The 15,773-nt window shown below is 38.9% G+C and overlaps 1 protein-coding gene across 5 annotated transcripts in view; it reads left to right on the forward strand.

Annotated features, from left to right (window-relative positions):
- Nucleotides 1-15,773, forward strand: part of LOC149153351 (uncharacterized) — a 306,416-nt gene that overhangs the window by 213,654 nt on the left and 76,989 nt on the right. For all 5 annotated transcript variants that reach the window (XM_089440155.1, XM_089440156.1, XM_089440157.1 and 2 more), the window contains 2 exons: nt 14,044-14,262; nt 14,487-15,089. In XM_089440155.1, the coding sequence (XP_089296281.1) occupies nt 14,044-14,262; nt 14,487-15,089 (822 nt within the window). The remainder of the gene's footprint in view (nt 1-14,043; nt 14,263-14,486; nt 15,090-15,773) is intronic.

The following is a 15,773-nucleotide window of genomic DNA, read 5'->3' on the forward strand; positions in this document are numbered from 1 at the left end:
GAGGCCAATCTCCATGTGGATTGAACTGCTGTAGGTGGCATTTGACAAATTTGTGCATATCTCCTTAGCTGGGCAACATATTCTTTCTTTGACTGTGGGTTTTTCCTTGGCTGCCATGTGTGATTTCAAGTGTGGATGAGTGGGAACAATATCCTGCTAGATTAGCTACCAACTCAAACAAGTTTTAACAATCCAAATGATTAGAAATTGTAACTAGGTTCGGTCTTCATTTGATGTATTTGAGTCATCATGAAATGTACTTGTCAAAAGAATAATTTTTTATTTTATTTTATTTTATTTTTTTATTTTATAATTGTAACAATGACTTATTAAAGCATGAGTTTCATGCATGGGTCATCATTATATTAGTCAAAGTCCCCATTGTGGACTCCTAGGATTAATATTGAGTTTATAGAGTCATTGTACATTCAAAGAGACCCTTCTTGGGCTTTTGAATCATGTAAAAAGGTTTACTATTGAGTCAAATATGATTTATGTATCCTCCACACCAAGTCGGCCTAAGGACACTTATTCGACCTCACATGGAGCCTATAAATACAAGCTAGTCGAAGTCATTTGGAGCATCACAACTCAAGCTAGTTCGATATCTCAAGAGTAGCTAGGAAGTGTGAAGTCTGAAGCCGGGAAGCCAAAGGAAGTGCGAATTTGGGGAAGTCTAAGGAGAAGAAGAAAATCGAACTTTTGGTGCCTCTCTCTCTTTGTTTCATGCCCTAGATTGGGAGATCGAAGTCTTCGAAGTTTCACTGGCGTTAGAAGCTATTGCCTAGTCGATGTTGCTGGAAAGAGGTCGAAAATCTGGGAGGTTGACTTGGTGTGGAGGGAAGGTCTGGTCTTTATCTAGGGTGAAGCGTCTCAAAGAATACTATTGAAAGGAAGAATTTTCTCCACTAGGTTTTCCCATCGAGGAGAGTTTTGACCTGGCATAGTGCCTACATCTTGTGTCTCTTGTTTTGTGATCTTCATACACACATAATATGGTAATTTCTTGATGAAAGATAAGATAATAAAGAAGTAAAAGAAGCCAACACACTCACAAGTAATTATCAAGAAAGGAGAATCAAACCCTAATATAATTGCTTTTATTTTCCAACATGGTATCAGAGATAAGGTCAGGAAGAGTTGAAGATCATTTTGTTGGCATGGATTCTCCCTCTTTGATGAACTACATAAGAATGAGTATCAACACTATTGGACGCTAGTTCAAGAAGGTCATCTACTACTTATTCAACAAGGTAAAAAGTCAAGGATTCTTGGCTGCTATTACAGGTTCTCTTAATGATGACAATGCATGGATCATTGATAGTGGAGCATCGAGACACATGACAGGAGAAAGTAAACAACTTCATACACTATCAAACTAGCCATCTTCTTATGCAGTGGTACTGGGTGACAACAAAAGCTATGGTGTTAGAGTTCTGGGATTAACATCGTTGAAGCTAGATAATGGATCGAAGTTGCACATCAACAAGATTCTATAAGTTCCAGGTTTGAAAAAGAATTTGCTTTCTATTTCTTGTTTAGAAGATAAAGGGGAAACAATTGCTTTTGTTGATGGAAAAGTATTCGTTTGGGGAAATGACTCTAGCATTGATAAAGCTAGGGTTATTGGAGTTCGTGAAGGAAGTCTTTATAGAGTCATTACACCACCTCATCAAGCATTGGTTCATATGGAAATAAGTCCCATTGAGTTGTGGCATATGAGGTATCGTCATCTACATTATAAGGTCATCCCTACTCTTTGTCAACTGGTTCATGGTCTTCCTAATATGAAGTTAGATCATGAAGATGTGTGCAAGGGATTTTCTTTGGGAAAACATTCAAGAAAGCCATTTCATAATGATGAAACTAGGTCTAAAGAGATATTAGACCTCATCCATTCCAATGTGTGTGGGCCTAAGTTGCACGAAACGGGGAAACGGGTACGAGTTTCCGAAACGGGCACGGGTAGGAAACGCGACCCCCCAAATTTTGGAAACAGGGAAACATGAATATATATATATATATATATATATATATATATTAAAATTTAGGACATTTATGAAATGTTATGTGCAATCATAAAGCATACATGATACATTATAATTTATTACATTTAAAGTTTAAACATTATGATTTAATTTACATCACATTTACTCATGAATGATCACAAAATGAAAATAACAATATCGGAATATCCAAAATCAACCTTTATTATATATCCAAATCTCGAAATCAACCTTTATTATATATATGATGCTACAAGTACAATAAAGACTATAAGGCTGCAAGAACTATAGAGACAAAAGACTAATCCTCATCATCATAATCCTCATCAAAAATAGAAGTAGAAGCATGCTCAAGAGTGGATGGTGGTGCTGAAGAAGATGATGGACCAATTCCACTTCTAGGCTGGACCTCAATATTCAGAGCAGCAAGAGAGAGATCCAAATCAGAGCTTTCTGCATCCACATCCCGTTCTTTAGAAGGGCCATTGTTGTATTTTGGAACCCTACGAGATGCAAGGTGAAGGTTGGAGTGCACACAAACAAGATCCTCTGCCTTCTGTGAGCCCAACCTATTACGCTTCACAGAATGAATAAAACCATAAGTGCTCCAATTCCTTTCTGTTGATGAAGAGCTTGCCACTTGTGAAAGAATATGAATGGCAAGGTTTTGCAAATGTACACCATTTTCTCCATGACAAATCCACCACCTAACTGGATTCATGATGCTTCTCTCCTCCAAAGCTGATATATCTACGTAATCATCTATTCCTGCAGCAAAACTGGCAAATTCTCCCTTTACTTCCCTATGTAGATGAGCAAGAAACATTCTCATAAGGGCTTTTTTCACCCCATTAGCCACCTCTCTATCCTTATGGGGTGCCTTCCTCTTCCCATTGCTTTGAGCAATAAGCTCCTCATCATAAAATTTGGGGTTCAAGGCATGTGCTAAAGTGTGCAATGGAGTGTTGAAATTGTTCCACCTATCAACAATGATTTTCTTGACTAAATCAACAAAATTATCATCAACAAACAAAAGTTGTGGAGACTCTTGTGAAATGATTTCCATAGTTTTCTCAACCATGGAATCCATGCCATCATATACCTCTCCTAAGAAAGGTTGGTTAGTGTCAGCATTCCAAAGAAGCTCAAATGCAGGGGTTGTGAACTTTAGCAAGAAATCTATCTTGCTCCACCAATCCTCATCGAGGCACAATCTATGCACCGTATGTCCCCGCTCTGAATTTGCTTGTCTCCACTCAATCCAAAGTTGACTCACCACCATAGAAACTAATGCATGCTTAACCTCAACAAGGCAGTTTGAGGCATATCTTGTCTCAACAACTTTTAACAACTCCAATTTGGAGCACTTTTGAAATATTCCTAAGATTGGCGGTGGTTGGTGATGAATTTGACAATCTCCCTTGCTTCCCCTGTGGTTTCCTTTATCCATGAAACTTTGTTGTCGATCTCCCCTAAGATCAGATTCAGATTATGGACAATGCATGGTGTCCAAAAGATGTGGTCATACCTCCCCTTAATAATTAAACCTGCAGCTTTGCAAACTGGCACATTATCCGTGATAACTTGCACCACCTTGTTAGGACCTATTTGTTCAATAGCTTTTATAATAACATCATCAATGAACTGTGCATCTTTTACCTCTCCTGAGCAGTCTTCCACCTTGATAAACATTGCTCCTTTGGGGGAAGTGGCAATGATATTTATCAATGGTCTGATCCTTGTATCTGTCCATCCATCTGAGGCTATGGTAACCCCAGAGCTACTCTAGGAAGAACGAATTGGTGATAAAATATCCTCCACAAGCTCCTCCTCATTTTTGAGAAGTTGAGTTCTGGTATTTTTGGGTGCTGGTTGTTCATGTTGTTGAGTGGCACCGACTCTCCTATTTCTTGCTTCAACTACAATCCTTGGCTCAATGTTAGATGGAGCTTGAGGAGTAGCTTGACTAAGCTCATCATGCGTTCTCTTAAGAACATCCACCTCATCTTGCTCTCTTTGATATGCCCTCCTTGCCAATGGGTCTGTTGTTTTTGTGCAACCCACAACCCGCTGTCCTCCTCCATGTAAAAGATGTTCTTCACTCTTGGGTAGGAGCCCTTGTACGAATTATTGCAAAGATTACATCGCCATTCCCATGAGCCACCACCTCCACATTTTCGAAGCTTTTGAACATGCCTCCAAAGAGGATAATATTCAGCCCTTGGGTTGGCCCTAGGCTTGAACTTGCAGCTGCACTTTGGTTGGAAGCCATTGCTGCAAAAATAAATAAAAAAACAAATCTGTAAATAAAAAACGGTTTTCATATTTTTGGCAGCATAAGCCCTTGAAAAATTGAAGAAATAGTAGGAAAAAACTAAGAAAATGGATGTTGCTTACCCAAATTAATTTTCTGTAGCTGAAGCTACCCCAAAATGCTAGAAAAGACGAGAAATATGGTTGTAGCTGAACCGAAAGCCAAGAATGCCATAGCCGGAAACTCTGCACTCCAAATCTATTGCTGAAATCTCCTTTGCTCACTGTTGAAAATGCCCTAGTTGAAGCCACTGCTCTCTTCCTGTCTTCTCCTTTGCTAAAATCGCCAGTGTCCAAGAGAAACGACTTGCTCAATTGTGTGATGAGAGAATGAGGCGAGGGTCACATTTATAACTTGAGAGAGGCATCTAGAAGCAACCAGAAGCCACTTCAAATGCAATTCTATTCATTTTATAATACTTCTATAGCTTGTGGTCTGGCGGTAAGGCACTATTTCTTGGTAGAGAATATTGGGGTTCAAATCCCCTTGCATCCGCCTTCCTTCATTTGTGTAGGCATAATATACCCCACATAGATTATGTGGCATGATCTTATACTATTTTTAATAGTTTTTGGGTTGTATATAGGCCATATTAATAGCACATTTGGAGTATGTATGGGTTATGATGTACGTATGGCACCAATAAATGTATTATATTTAGATCCCATCATTCTTGTTTTATCCTACATTGATGAGTAATTTATTCAAAACCAAATTTATAATGCCATATCCATGCCACATATATGTATGTGAAGCAATGTGGAAAAAGTCGCGATAAATCGTACTCACTGATTTTATCGGCTGACTTTTTGGTGATTTTTCCCAATCGAAAACATCGGGATTAAATCGGGAGTTGATTGAAAATGTCGGGGAGCCCGCCTAGGGCACGGATAAGTGATGGAAAAGGCAAAAAAAAAACAGTCATTTTTCACTCCTCTTTCTGCTATTCATCCCTGTGGAGAGAGGAGGTGTTTGCCATTGGCCAAGAGGAGGAGATTTGCTAGTTTTGTGGCATGGATTTGGAGATTTGTCCACTGCTCAATGTAAGAGATTCAAAGTGCCAATTTGTTGCTGCCATGTATGTATTTTAATTTATCTGTTAGTCTTTGTTACACAAGCAGCTTCTTAATTTTTTCTATTAGTTTGTTTTTAGCTTATTTTTTCTTAGAAATTTGAATCAAAACATTGTTTAGATTCTAGAATCTAGATTGAATCAAAACTTCAAAATGTTTAGATTGTTTACATGTTTCAATTTTCAAGAATAAAAAATTCAAACCCTTGTTTAGTGAATCTGAATGTGTTCAAGTGAGTGAGAATAGGCATTTAAAATTTAAAATCAACAATTACATTTGCGTTTGCTTCTTATATGATAGGTGCCATTTTTATTTTTTTTCAATTTTTTTTGTGCTCAGGTTCAAATTCAAGTTCAAAGTTTCAAACAAAATGCCAAGGAATTTGGACCCTATGTCGGAATATGGTGAACCTTATCCTATACCTGATTTTAGGGGGGTCAATAGAATGTATTTGACTTGCAAGTTGTGTGGGAAGCATATGTTAGGGGGTGTCAACAGATTAAAATTCCATTTGGGGCAAATTCTGGGGCAAAATATAGAACTTTGCCCAAATCCAACTCTAGAAATCATCCAGTAGGCCATTAAATCATTGATGGATAAAGAGGAGGGCAAAGACACCAGGGAAGCAGTAAAAAACCAACTTGTAGGGGCCTCAAGAGTGGGGGGAAGTGAGAGTGGTTCTTCAGCATCACATTCCACACCCACATGTCCCAACCCCTCAACTTTATCATCTTTTTTTGTTCCTAGAACCACACCTAGTGCACAACCTGGCATCAAATTGACACTTAAAAAAAAGGAAAAGATAGAAGCTGACAGGTTGGTCAGTAAGTGTCTTCTTTCAATATTGCCAAGACAAACCCATTCTACCAACCTATGTTTGATGTTGTTGTTGTCGTTGGCCTGGGGTACAAAGCCCCTACCTTTGCAGAGTTGAGAGGGCCTCTTCTTCAAGATGAAAAGGCTGATTGCACTGCTAGATTGGAGGAGTTTAGGGCATCATGGGAACACACTAGATGCATAGTCATGTCAGATGGTTGGATTGACCAGAAGGGTAGGACCCTTCTTAACTTCTTGGTTAGTTGTCCCAAGGGGACAATGTTTATGAAATTTGTTGATGCATCTGCACAGATTAAAGATGCACGTTTATTATGTGAGTCATTGGACATCTTCATTCAGGAAGTAGGTCCACAAAATGTTGTGAAAGTCATAAAGGACAACATTGCAGATTATGTTGCTGTTGGCAAGTTGCTTATGGAGAGGTATTCTAACTTGTTTTGGACACCTTGTGTTTCTCTGGCTCATTGTATTGACTTGATGTTGGAGGATATAGATAAGATTCCTCTTGTGAGGGATATTGTTGAATCATCCAGGAGCATAACAAAATTTATATATAATTATGCATCTATGCTTAGCTTGATGAGAAGATTCACCAACAACAGAGAGTTGGTGCGTCCTGCCATTATACAATTTTCCACTACTTTCATATCTCTTCAGTCTTTGTTGAATTCTATGTGGGATGTGAAGAGCATGTTTTTTTTACAAGATTGGCGTGCTTTATCTATTAGTCGCAAACCAGAGGTAGAGGGGATATGCAGACTAGTTTCATATGATCAGAGCTTTTGGGCAGGAGTAGAGGAGGTGTGTGCCATTTCAGAACCTTTGTTAAGGGTTCTTTGGTTGGTTGATGGAGACAAGCCCGCAATGGGCTACTTGTATGAGGCCATGGATAGGGCCAAAGAAGTTATTCATGCTTATTGTGAAGATAAGGGAGACGAGGGGATAGAGAAACAACAGGTCATATGGAGAGTGATTGATGAACGATGGAACAATACCCTCCATCACCCCATTCATGCTATAGGTATCTACCTCAACCCGACATTTTCTTACTCTTGTGGTTTCAGATTTGATGCCGAGGTGATGGATAGATTCCTCACTTTGTGTTGAGAGGATGGTGGCATTTGAGCAAGAACGTGAAGATATTTCTAAAGAAATGGAGATATATAGCATGACAGGTGGCATATTTGGTTTTAAACTTTTAACATGGCTATTAAGAATAGGACGACCAAAATGCCAAGTAATCTTCAGTTTGTTTCAAGTTTCATAATTCATTGTCTCTTCATGATCTACTTCAAGTTTAGAACTAAGTTGCATGAAACGGGGAAACAGGTACGAATTTCCGAAATGAGCACGGGTACGAAACGCGACCTCCCCAAATTTTGGAAACGGGGAAACGTGAATATATATATATATATATATTAGAATTTAGGACATTTAAGAAATGTTATGTGCAATCATAAAGCATACATGATACATTATAATTTATTACATTTAAACATTATGATTAAATTTACATCACATTTACTCATGAATGATCACATAATGAAAATAAAAATATCAGAATATCCAAAAGCAACCTTTGTTATATATCCAAATCTCAAAACCAACCTTTATTATATATTAATATATGAGGCTGCAAGTACAATAAAGACTATAAGGTTGCAGGAACTATAGAGACAAAAGACTAATCCTCATCATCATAGTCCTCATAAAAAATAGAAGCAGAACCATGCTCAAAAGTGGATGGTGGTGTTGAAGAAGATGATGCGCCAATTCCACTTCCAAGTTGGACCTCAATATTTAGGGCAGCAAGATAGAGATCCAAATTAGGACTTTCTGCATCCACATCCCATTCTTTAGAAGGACCACTGTTGTGTTCTGGACCCCTACGAGATGCAAGGCGAAGGTTGGAGTGCACATAAACAAGATCCTCTACCTTCTGTGAGCCCAACCTATTGCGCTTCACAAAATGAATAAAACCATAAGTGCTCCAATTCCTTTCTGCTGATGAAGAGCTTGCCACTTGTGAAAGAATATGAATGGCAAGGTTTTGCAATTTGCTCCATGACAAATCCACCACCTAATTGGATTCATGGTGCTTTTCTTCTCCAACGCTGATATATCTACATAATCATCTATTCCTGTAGCAAAACTGACAAATTCTTCCTTTACCTACCTGTGTAGATGAGAAGGAAACATTCTCATAAGGGCTTTTTTCACCCCATTAGCCACCTCTCTATCCTTGTGGGGTGCCTTCCTCTTTCCATTGCTTTGAGCAATAAGCTCCTCATCATAAAATTTAGGGTTCAAGACATGTGCTAAAGTGTGCAATGGCGTGTTGAAATTGTTCCACCTATCAACAATGATTTTCTTGACTAAACCAACAAAATGATCATCAACAAACAAAATTTGTGGAGACTCTTGCGAAATGATTTCCATAGTTTTCTCAACCATGGAATCCATGTCATCATATACCTCTCCTAAGAAAGGTTGGTCAGTGTCAGCACTCCGAAAAAGCTCAAATGCAGGGGTTGTGAACTTTAGCAAGAAATCTACCTTGCTCCACCAATCCTCATCAAGGCACAATCTACACACCATATATCCCCGCTCTGAATCTGCTTGTCTTCACTCAATCCAAAGTTGACTCACCACCATAGAAACTAATGCATGCTTAACCTCAACAAGGCGACGCAACATCAGGAAGTTTGAGGCATATCTTGTCTCAACAACTTTTAACAACTCCAATTTGGAGTACTTTCGAAATATGGCTTGAGATTGGTGGTAGTTGGTGATGAATTTGACAATCTCCCTTGCTTCCCCTGTGATTTCCTTTATCCAGGAAACTTTGTTGTCCATCTCCTTTAAGATCAGATTCAGATTATGGACAATGCATGGTGTCCAAAAGATGTGGTCATACCTCCCCTCAATAATTAAACCTGCAGTTTTGCAAACCGGTGCATTATCTGTGATAACTTGCCCCACCTTGTTAGGTCCTATTTGTTCAATAACTTTTATAATAACATCAACAATGAACTGTGCATATTTTACCTCTCTTGAGCAGTCTTCAACCTTGATAAACATTGCTCCTTTGGGGGAAGTGGCAATGATGTTTATCAATGGTCTGCGCCTTGTATCTGTCCATCCATCTGAGGCTATGGTAACCCCAGAGCTACTCTAGAAAGAACGAATTGGTGATAAAATATCCTTCACAAGCTCCTTCTCATTTTTGAGAAGCTGAGTTCTGACTTTCTCATAGTTGGGCGCCTTGTACCCTTGAGGAGCTTTGTTAATTGCCCTTATCATATCTTGCCAGTAAGGAGAGCGAACAACATTGAATGGGATACCACATTTATAAATGCACCTAGCCACTCTGGAATCAGTTTCTTCTCTCGCTTGCACATTCACCAATTTAGCAATTCTGTTATCCTGAATTGAAGGGGATGCCCCTCTGGTATTTTTGGGTGTTGATTGTTCATGTTGTTGAGTGGCATTGGCTCTCCTCTTTCTTGCTTCAACTACAATCCTTGGCTTAATGTTAGATGGAGCTTGAGGAGTAGCTTGAGTAAGCTCATCATGCCTTCTCTTAATAACATCCGCCTCATCTTGCTCTCATTGATATGCCCACCTTGCCAATGGATCTGCTATTTTTGTGCAACTCACAACCCCCTGTCCTCCTCCATGCAAAAGATGTACTTTCACTCTTGGGTAGGAGCCCTTGTATGAATTATTACAAAGATTACATCGCCATTCCCATAAGCCACGACCTCCACATTTTTGAAGCTTCTGAACATGCCTCCAAAAAGGATAATATTCAACCCTTGAGTTGGCCCTAGGGCTTGAACTTGCAGCTGCACTTTGGTTGGAAGCCATTGTTGCAAAAATAAATAAAAAAACAAATTTATAAATAAAAAACGTTTTTCAAATTTTTGGCAGCATAAACCCTCGAGAAATTGAAGAAATAGTAGGAAAAAACTAAGAAAATGAATGTTTCTGACCCAAATTAATTTTCTGTAGTTGAAGCTACCCCAAAATGCCAGAAAAGACGAGAAATATGGTTGTAGATGAGCCAAAAAAGCCAAGAATGCCGTAGCCGGAAACTCTGCACTCCAAATCTGTTGCTGAAATCTCTTTCTCTTGATGCTGAAATCTCTTTCTCTTGCTGTTAAAATCTCCTTTGCTCACTGTTGAAAACACCCTAGTTGAAACCACTGCTCTCTTCCTCTCTTCTCTGCTAAAATTGCCAGTTTCCAAGAGAAATGACTTGCTCAATTGTGTGATGAGAGAATGAGGCGAAGGTCACTTTTATAACTTGAGAGAGGCATCTAGAAGTAGAAGCCACTTTAGTCACCCAATTAAAAAATAGAAAACAAAATAATAATTAAAAAATAAGAAAAAGTCAATCTGTGTGGGGAAACTCCACCGTATGGCCCGGAAACTCGTTTCCGGCAGTACTGGCCACGTTTCCTCCACGAGAAACGGGCCAGTATGGCTGGAAACGTGTTTCCGGGCCATACCGTACGGGTTTCCCCCTTTTCGTTTCGTTTCCGTATGGAAACGGGCCCTGGACCCACGTTCCCTGCAACTTAGGTTTAGAATTTCGATGTTTTAACCTTTTTTTTATGTTTCTCGTTTTTCTTTTAACTTGTAGATGCTTGCTGGACAAGCTATGGTGGTAGAGTACCCCATCTCCAAAAGCTTTCCATTCTAGTGCTCAACCAAAGATGCAGTTCCTCTGGGTGTGAGCACAATTGGAGTGTATTTGACAAAATACATAGCAAAAAGCGCAACAGCGAAAAACATTTCAAGTTAAATTTTTGAATTCATTTGATTATTTTTAATATTTAAATTTTCTAAATACTAATTTACAATCTATGACTCTAATACAGATTGGAGTCCCAATGCCACAATGACATGGTCTACGTCTACTACAATTTTTGATTGTGTGTAAGACAACTTCAAAAAACTCCTGATGTGGAAGCTATCTCATTGGAGAATATTGATACCACTGCTGCATGGAGGGTTGAGATTGAGAGGCCGACGATGGACTCAATCCTTGATTGGTTAGATGTGGATCTAGAGGCACTAGTAGCAGAGGAGGTAGTAGTTGCAGGGGAGGGAGAGCCAAAGGTAGAGGAGGAGGAGGAGCATGATTAGGAGGAGGTGACACCATCTAGGATGGGAAGTAGTAGAGGACAAAGGCCGCCTCTTTTTTGGCTTCTAGATTACGATATAGTCCATTTGTAGCCCTAGTGGCAGGGCCTTCTTCCTCTAGAGGAAAAGGCAAAGACATTCCCTATTCCCATAGAAGGGGCAGAGGATCTCATTGACTGCTTACTTTATGACATATAAATTACTCATGATATACATTTATTATACTTTTTGTTGATATTTTGACTCTTGAGAGTTGAGACTGAAGTTTGAGACAAGGCTCAAGATTCAGGTCTTGATTCACTATTTTGATATGTTATGTAGCACTAGACTTCATATACATATTATATATTAGCTTTCTTTTCATGTGTGTGGAAATGCATTTATTTGATGTTGTGGATACTTCATATGCTATATATATATATTTGTATTTTTTTTAATTTTGTCGACTTTTTCAAAAACCTCCCGACCAATGTTGCACGAAGCGGAAGCGTTTTTTGGAAGCAGGGACGCCGAAGCGTCATTTTCCAAAAATCTAGGAAGCGAAGCGTCCGCGGAAGCGTTTGCTTTTTTCACTTACTGGTTCACGGATACCCGGGTCAGTGGGTAGCCGCTACGTCCAGGGTTTTAAACACTGAGTGGACGCCACCCGAAGGGCATCAACACCCCTCGGCCTATTTACTGATCTAACCCCAAGAGCTTTCGGGATTCGACCCTGTGACCTCCCATTGGCGAGGCACTTGATTTGACCGATTGAGCTAACTCTTGGGGCTCGGAAGCGTTTGCTATATATATATATATATATTTTATATTTTTTTGCATTTATACTCAAAAAAAACATCCCAAATACCAAATTAATTGTAGAAGACATGAAAACATGCATATTTTTGCATAAATCAAGATAGATATAACATCCATTGTACATTAATGATCTAGAATCTAGATTCTTCTCCTCTTGTCTAGCCTTTGCCTCTACCTCGATTGCCTAGGGATATTAGTCAACATTGCCCAATTTTGATCAAACTACCTAATTCAAGACTTAAAATATGGTAGAAAAAGCTTAACATGTTTGATCGATGATTTTGACTTGATTGAAAGGTAATTTTTTGCTAAGGACGTGCCGCGTGACAAAGGAGTTCAACAATTAACACCACCAACACTAGGGTACATATAGGGCTTGGTGCTCTTGATTAAATGCTAATCGCAACCTTCATACTTGATATAATCTAATGAAATGCCACAATCCCATTGATCCTGAATTCCTGAAAACTGTTAAGTCTGCTGAATTTTGAATAGGATATGAAATTCTATGTTCTCCATATGAAGTCCAATGAGGCTGGAACCACTCTCAAACATCCTGAGCCATTTCATGGTAATGTTAAAAATTTAAGTAAAATGATGAAAATGAAAAGTAAAGGAGAATGTCACTTTTACTTTAAGAATTTAACATTACCATGAGGGAGCATCTGCTATATTTATATTTTTTTTGCCTTCATTCGTCACCCTAACCCAAGGTGGACCCACCCCCAACAAGCAAACTCACCTAAAATTAAAATTTTTTTGAAAAAAAAACGATTTTCTAAACGCTTTTCCGGAAGCTTTTCTGGAAGCGTATGGAAGCGTACGCTTCCTCCTCCGAAGCGCCACGCTTCCGACGCTCGAAGCGCCTTACGAAGCGCGCTTCTGCGCTTCGGAAGCGGCGCTTCCAAATTTCCAAGAAGCGGCTAAAAAAGCCGAAGTGGCGCTTCCGGCCAAGCTTCCTAGGCGCTTTCGTACGGGACGCGCTTCGGGGCTTGGAACCGGGGGGGGGGGGGGGGGGGGGCCGCTTCGTGCAACACTGTTCCCGACTTTAATGACTTTTTCATTTTCTCGACCCTTACTGATTTAATCCCAACTTCGACTTTTTCCACATTGATGTGAAGTGTTGCCTTGTGATTGACCCATGTGTCAACACTGTACCTTGTTTTTTTATCTGCTTATCTTCAACTTCCAAAGGCCATAACTTTTGCATTCAGTGTTTGATTGACCCTGTTCAAATTGCATTGGAAATCTCTTGACATGCAAACATTTTCAGCAGAATTTGAGACCATCTGATTGGATCAGCTGTGGAGATCCTCCTGGATCAGAAGAAATGTTGGCAATAAACATGGAGGGACGATGTATGTCAAGCAGATAGCTTGATGGTATTTTATACCTGTGAGTCAACTTGTGACCACTGAATGAGCATCTTTTTATGGCTGGGTTATATCCACATCTTATTAGCTATGTGGACAATGTTATGGTTGTGAACATTATATTCAGGTCTTCAATTCTATCTTTTCCTGTAGTTTCTTATGCCTATCTTCATGTATACATAGAAATGTTGCAAGTGCATCCTAATTGAATAAGGACATTTGCAGGCCTTGATGGCACAGACCGAGTCATTGTACAGATTGCTTGCAGCTTTTGCTTGGATCTATACAGCCTTCCCTTTTTATAATAATTTCTCTTGCTCGAAATGGCAGTGCAATAATAAGATTTGGTTTTAGAAAGTAAAAATTTCGAGAAAACAATATAAACATTTTGTTTGAGATGTTGTTGTTGTTATTGCTGATCTTTTTCATATATTACTTTCTTGGTCTCTCTGTGCACTTGATTATTTTGGTAATTATTCTGAGCTTGACAGGATACAGGATTTGCTGATATAATAAGCCCAGTACAAGTAAAATCTGTGATGTTCAAACCAAATTCTCCATTATTAGCAAAATCGATGTTATCACAAGAGCCAAAGAATAATAAAGCATCCCCAACCTCTTATCAAGAGCGTAAAGGTTCATCTTATAGTCGCCAGCAATTGGCCAAGGTTGAACTCAATGATGGGAAATATCTCTACGCAAGATTGGTGGTAAGCTTCAATTTTCTGTAATTTGACAGGGCAAATAATGATGCTTTCAAAAAATCTGTTTGAGAGTTGCTTTATAGTATAACTTTTCTAACAAATTAATTTACCATACTTTTTCTTCTCCAGTCTTTTAAGTGCCTTCCTGCCCGTCTTACTGTTATTATTAGTATTATGATTGTTTGGCAGTAACATTGTAAACTAGAGATTATTCTGAGTTATTATTTCAGGTTGGAGCTGATGGTGGGCGTTCCCAAGTGCGGTCAATGGCAGGGTTTCAAACAACTGGATGGGACTACAAGCAGCATGCTCTTATTTGCACTGTGGAGGTTGAAACTGAAAATCAAACAGCATGGCAGAGGTTTTTACCCAGCGGTCCTCTTGCTCTTCTTCCTATGGGGAAAAAATTCTTCAACATTGTGTGGTCAACTACTCCAGAAAAAGCATCAGAGCTTAAAGAAATGACTGAGGATGATTTTATTAGATCGGTAAACAATGCTTTACTGCATGATTATGGACAACATCCTCAGTCGCAATTTTCTGAAATTATCAACGGAAGATTTAAATGGCTTACTGGCGAGTTAGTACCCTCAATATCAGAACCTTTCCAGACTCCACCCCGAATAATTGGCTTGTCAACAGCACGGATGTCGTTTCCTTTGTCATTAATGCATGCGAGTGATTATGCATCAAATCGCGTTGTTCTTGTAGGTGATGCAGCTCATACTGTGCATCCATTAGCTGGGCAGGGAGTTAACTTAGGATTTGGTGATGCTGCTGCACTGACAAGAATTCTTAATGAAGGCGTTTTGACAGGTTCTGACATTGGGGAGGTATGTGTTTTAACACCCCTAGATATGTTTTTGCTCTTAGTATGCTTTTCAAAAACAAGTATGTCACTATTAAGAAGAATAAATTATGTAGTTGCTGTCTTTGATGGCACACTGCTATACATTACTACTTTCTGCAATGGAATTCAACCACTGGGATCAAATTTCAACCATGGTAGCAGGGGAGCTTGTGGTTATATTAAACCAGACTATAGTTTAGGACACGGTTTCTTTTGGGGAATAAATGCTTGTAAACATTCACAAGTCATTATAATTTGTTATATTCAATCTTTGTTGAGTCACCAACATGAGGATGTTATGGGTGCAATCAGGTAACATTGCTTTAAAACATTCGTTATGTTCCCTTGATGTCATTTCTTCTGAGATACATGTAATTCCTTATGGACACATGAAGGATACATTGTTTTTTCATGTGTGTCATTTTGAAGACATTGGATATCCCAATAATAGGAGCCTCATGTGTAATGTCCCCTTTTACAAAATAGGGCTAATTCCACTAGTAATTTCACTACCAAAACCTTCTAGATTTTATGTGTAAACAATCTTACAAATATTTTGCAAACATCACAATGAATGAAAATCTTTGCTCAATTAATTTTAGAAAATAAACACATAGTTTGCTGCATAAATCTCAAACCACCAGGCCATTTTATTAGATGAAACCAA

This window comes from Pinus tabuliformis, chromosome 9 (genome assembly GCF_031772625.1).
Source record: "Pinus tabuliformis cultivar Carrire ecotype Pingquan chromosome 9, CPIR1, whole genome shotgun sequence".
In the NCBI taxonomy this organism is placed as follows: domain Eukaryota; kingdom Viridiplantae; phylum Streptophyta; class Pinopsida; order Pinales; family Pinaceae; genus Pinus; species Pinus tabuliformis.